This window comes from Oxyura jamaicensis, unplaced genomic scaffold (genome assembly GCF_011077185.1).
Source record: "Oxyura jamaicensis isolate SHBP4307 breed ruddy duck unplaced genomic scaffold, BPBGC_Ojam_1.0 oxyUn_random_OJ71777, whole genome shotgun sequence".
Lineage (NCBI taxonomy): Eukaryota > Metazoa > Chordata > Aves > Anseriformes > Anatidae > Oxyura > Oxyura jamaicensis.
The window spans coordinates 1-1,686 of record NW_023310690.1 but is presented as its reverse complement, the minus strand read 5'-3'; the positions used below and the strand labels follow the sequence as shown (position 1 = coordinate 1,686).

Below are 1,686 nucleotides of genomic sequence, written 5' to 3'. Positions count from 1 at the left end.
CCCCCCCCCCCCCCCCCCCCCCCCCCCCCCCGCTATGTCCCTGCCTCCCCTCTCCCCTCGGCCGCCCGCTCCCCCCCCAACACCTCCCGGCGCCTCGCAGCCCCGCCCGCCAATCAGCGGGCTCCCTCCGTTGAGCGACACGCCGCTCGGCCAATAGGCTGCGGCGCCCCCTCACGGGAGGCGGGCCCATCGCCTCCCGGCCCCGAAGCGACCGCTGCCGCCGCCATCAAACGGCCGAGCCCAGCCAGGGAGGCGGCGGGAGGGCCGGGAAGGCGCCCGGGGCCCGGCCCCGGCCCGCACCTACCCCCGTAGCCCTGCTCCATGGCGGCCGCCCTCCGCCTCCGGCCCGCGGCGCCGCTCCGCCGCCCGAGCGCTCAGTGCGCAGCCGCGCAGCGCCCGCCGCCCATTGGGCCCCGCCGGCCTCTTCGGCCCGCCCACGAAGCGCTGCTATTGGTCGCCCTTCGGCTCGGCCGCTATTGGCTGAGCTCGCCCCGAGGCGCGGCCCACCCGCCGCTCCCATTGGGCGGCGCGGCCCGCCCCGCGCCCGGCCTCCGCGATCCGATTCGTGGAGGAGCCTCCCCGCGGTCCCGCCCCCTCGGTCCTTCCGTGGTCACGCCTCTCCGCTGTCAATCAGGGCTGGACCCGCTCCTGATTGGGCGGCGGCGCCGGGAGCATTGTGGGGGCGGGAGCAGAGCGGTCGCCATGGAGACGGGGCCTGGTCCCGCTCTGCGGGCCTTAACCCTGCCCCCCTGACCTCTTGACCTTTCCCCGTGACCCCGGCCCCAAATATGACCCTCCCCCCCCCCAAGGTGGCCCCACACGTGCCTCTGAGTCCTTGCCATGACCTCAGCTATGACCCTTGACCCCAGCCCTGACTACTGACCCAGCCCATGACCCTTTGACTTGCGGAAAACGGACTCCACAATCAGTAGGACTGTAAAGTAGGGATGTTTATTCACCTGACGCGGCAACTTGCCTTGGTTATATGCAGCAAAAAGTTACATAAGCATGAAGTTCCACAGTATGCCAATACATATTCATAACCTGTCCCCGCTTTGTATTAAAATTAGTTCCAAGGAGTCATTTCCATAAACTCCTCCCATCTGCGCTTGCGCAGTGTATTCTGGTGGTGGTCGTCGGGGGTTGTGGGGATGAAGGTTGATGACTCTTCCTTGTCACTGCTAGTTGACCTCTTGTCTCAAGGTGGAAAGGCCTTGCAGAGATCTGGACAGATTGGAGAACTGGGCGATCACCAACCAAATGAAGTTTAACAAGGGCAAGGGCCGGGTCCTGCACCTGGGACGGGGCAACCGTGGCCAAACGTACAGACTGGGCGACGAGACGCTGGAGAGCAGCCCCGCAGAGAGGGATCATAGAATCAAAGAATCATAGAATATCCTGAGTTGGAAGGGACCCTTAAGGATCATCAAGTCCAACTCTTGACACCGCACAGGTCTACCCAAAAGTTCAGACCATGTGACTAAGTGCACAGTCCAATCTCTTCTTAAATTCAGACAGGCTCGGTGCAGTGACAACTTCCCTGGGGAGCCTGTTCCAGTGTGCAACCACCCTCTCTGTGAAGAACCCCCTTCTGATGTCAAGCCTAAATTTCCCCTGCCTCAGCTTAACCCCGTTCCCGCGGGTCCTGTCACTGGTGTTAATGGAGAAAAGGTCTCCTGCCTCTCG

General features: G+C 64.0%; 1 protein-coding gene across 8 annotated transcripts in view; it reads right to left on the bottom strand.

Moving 5' to 3' along the window:
- The window catches only part of AKAP8 (A-kinase anchoring protein 8), an 18,092-nt gene extending 17,652 nt beyond the window's left edge, over positions 1–440 (bottom strand). For 6 of the 8 annotated variants that reach the window (XR_004747217.1, XR_004747218.1, XR_004747219.1 and 3 more), the window contains exon 1: positions 305–440. Coding sequence is in view for 5 of the 8 variants with exons in the window: in XM_035314282.1 (XP_035170173.1) it covers positions 305–323 (19 nt within the window). In the remaining 3 variants the exon portion in view is untranslated. The remainder of the gene's footprint in view (positions 1–304) is intronic. The other 2 variants (XM_035314284.1, XM_035314285.1) reach the window with 1 other exon arrangement.
- Positions 441–1,686: the final 1,246 nt, after the last annotated feature.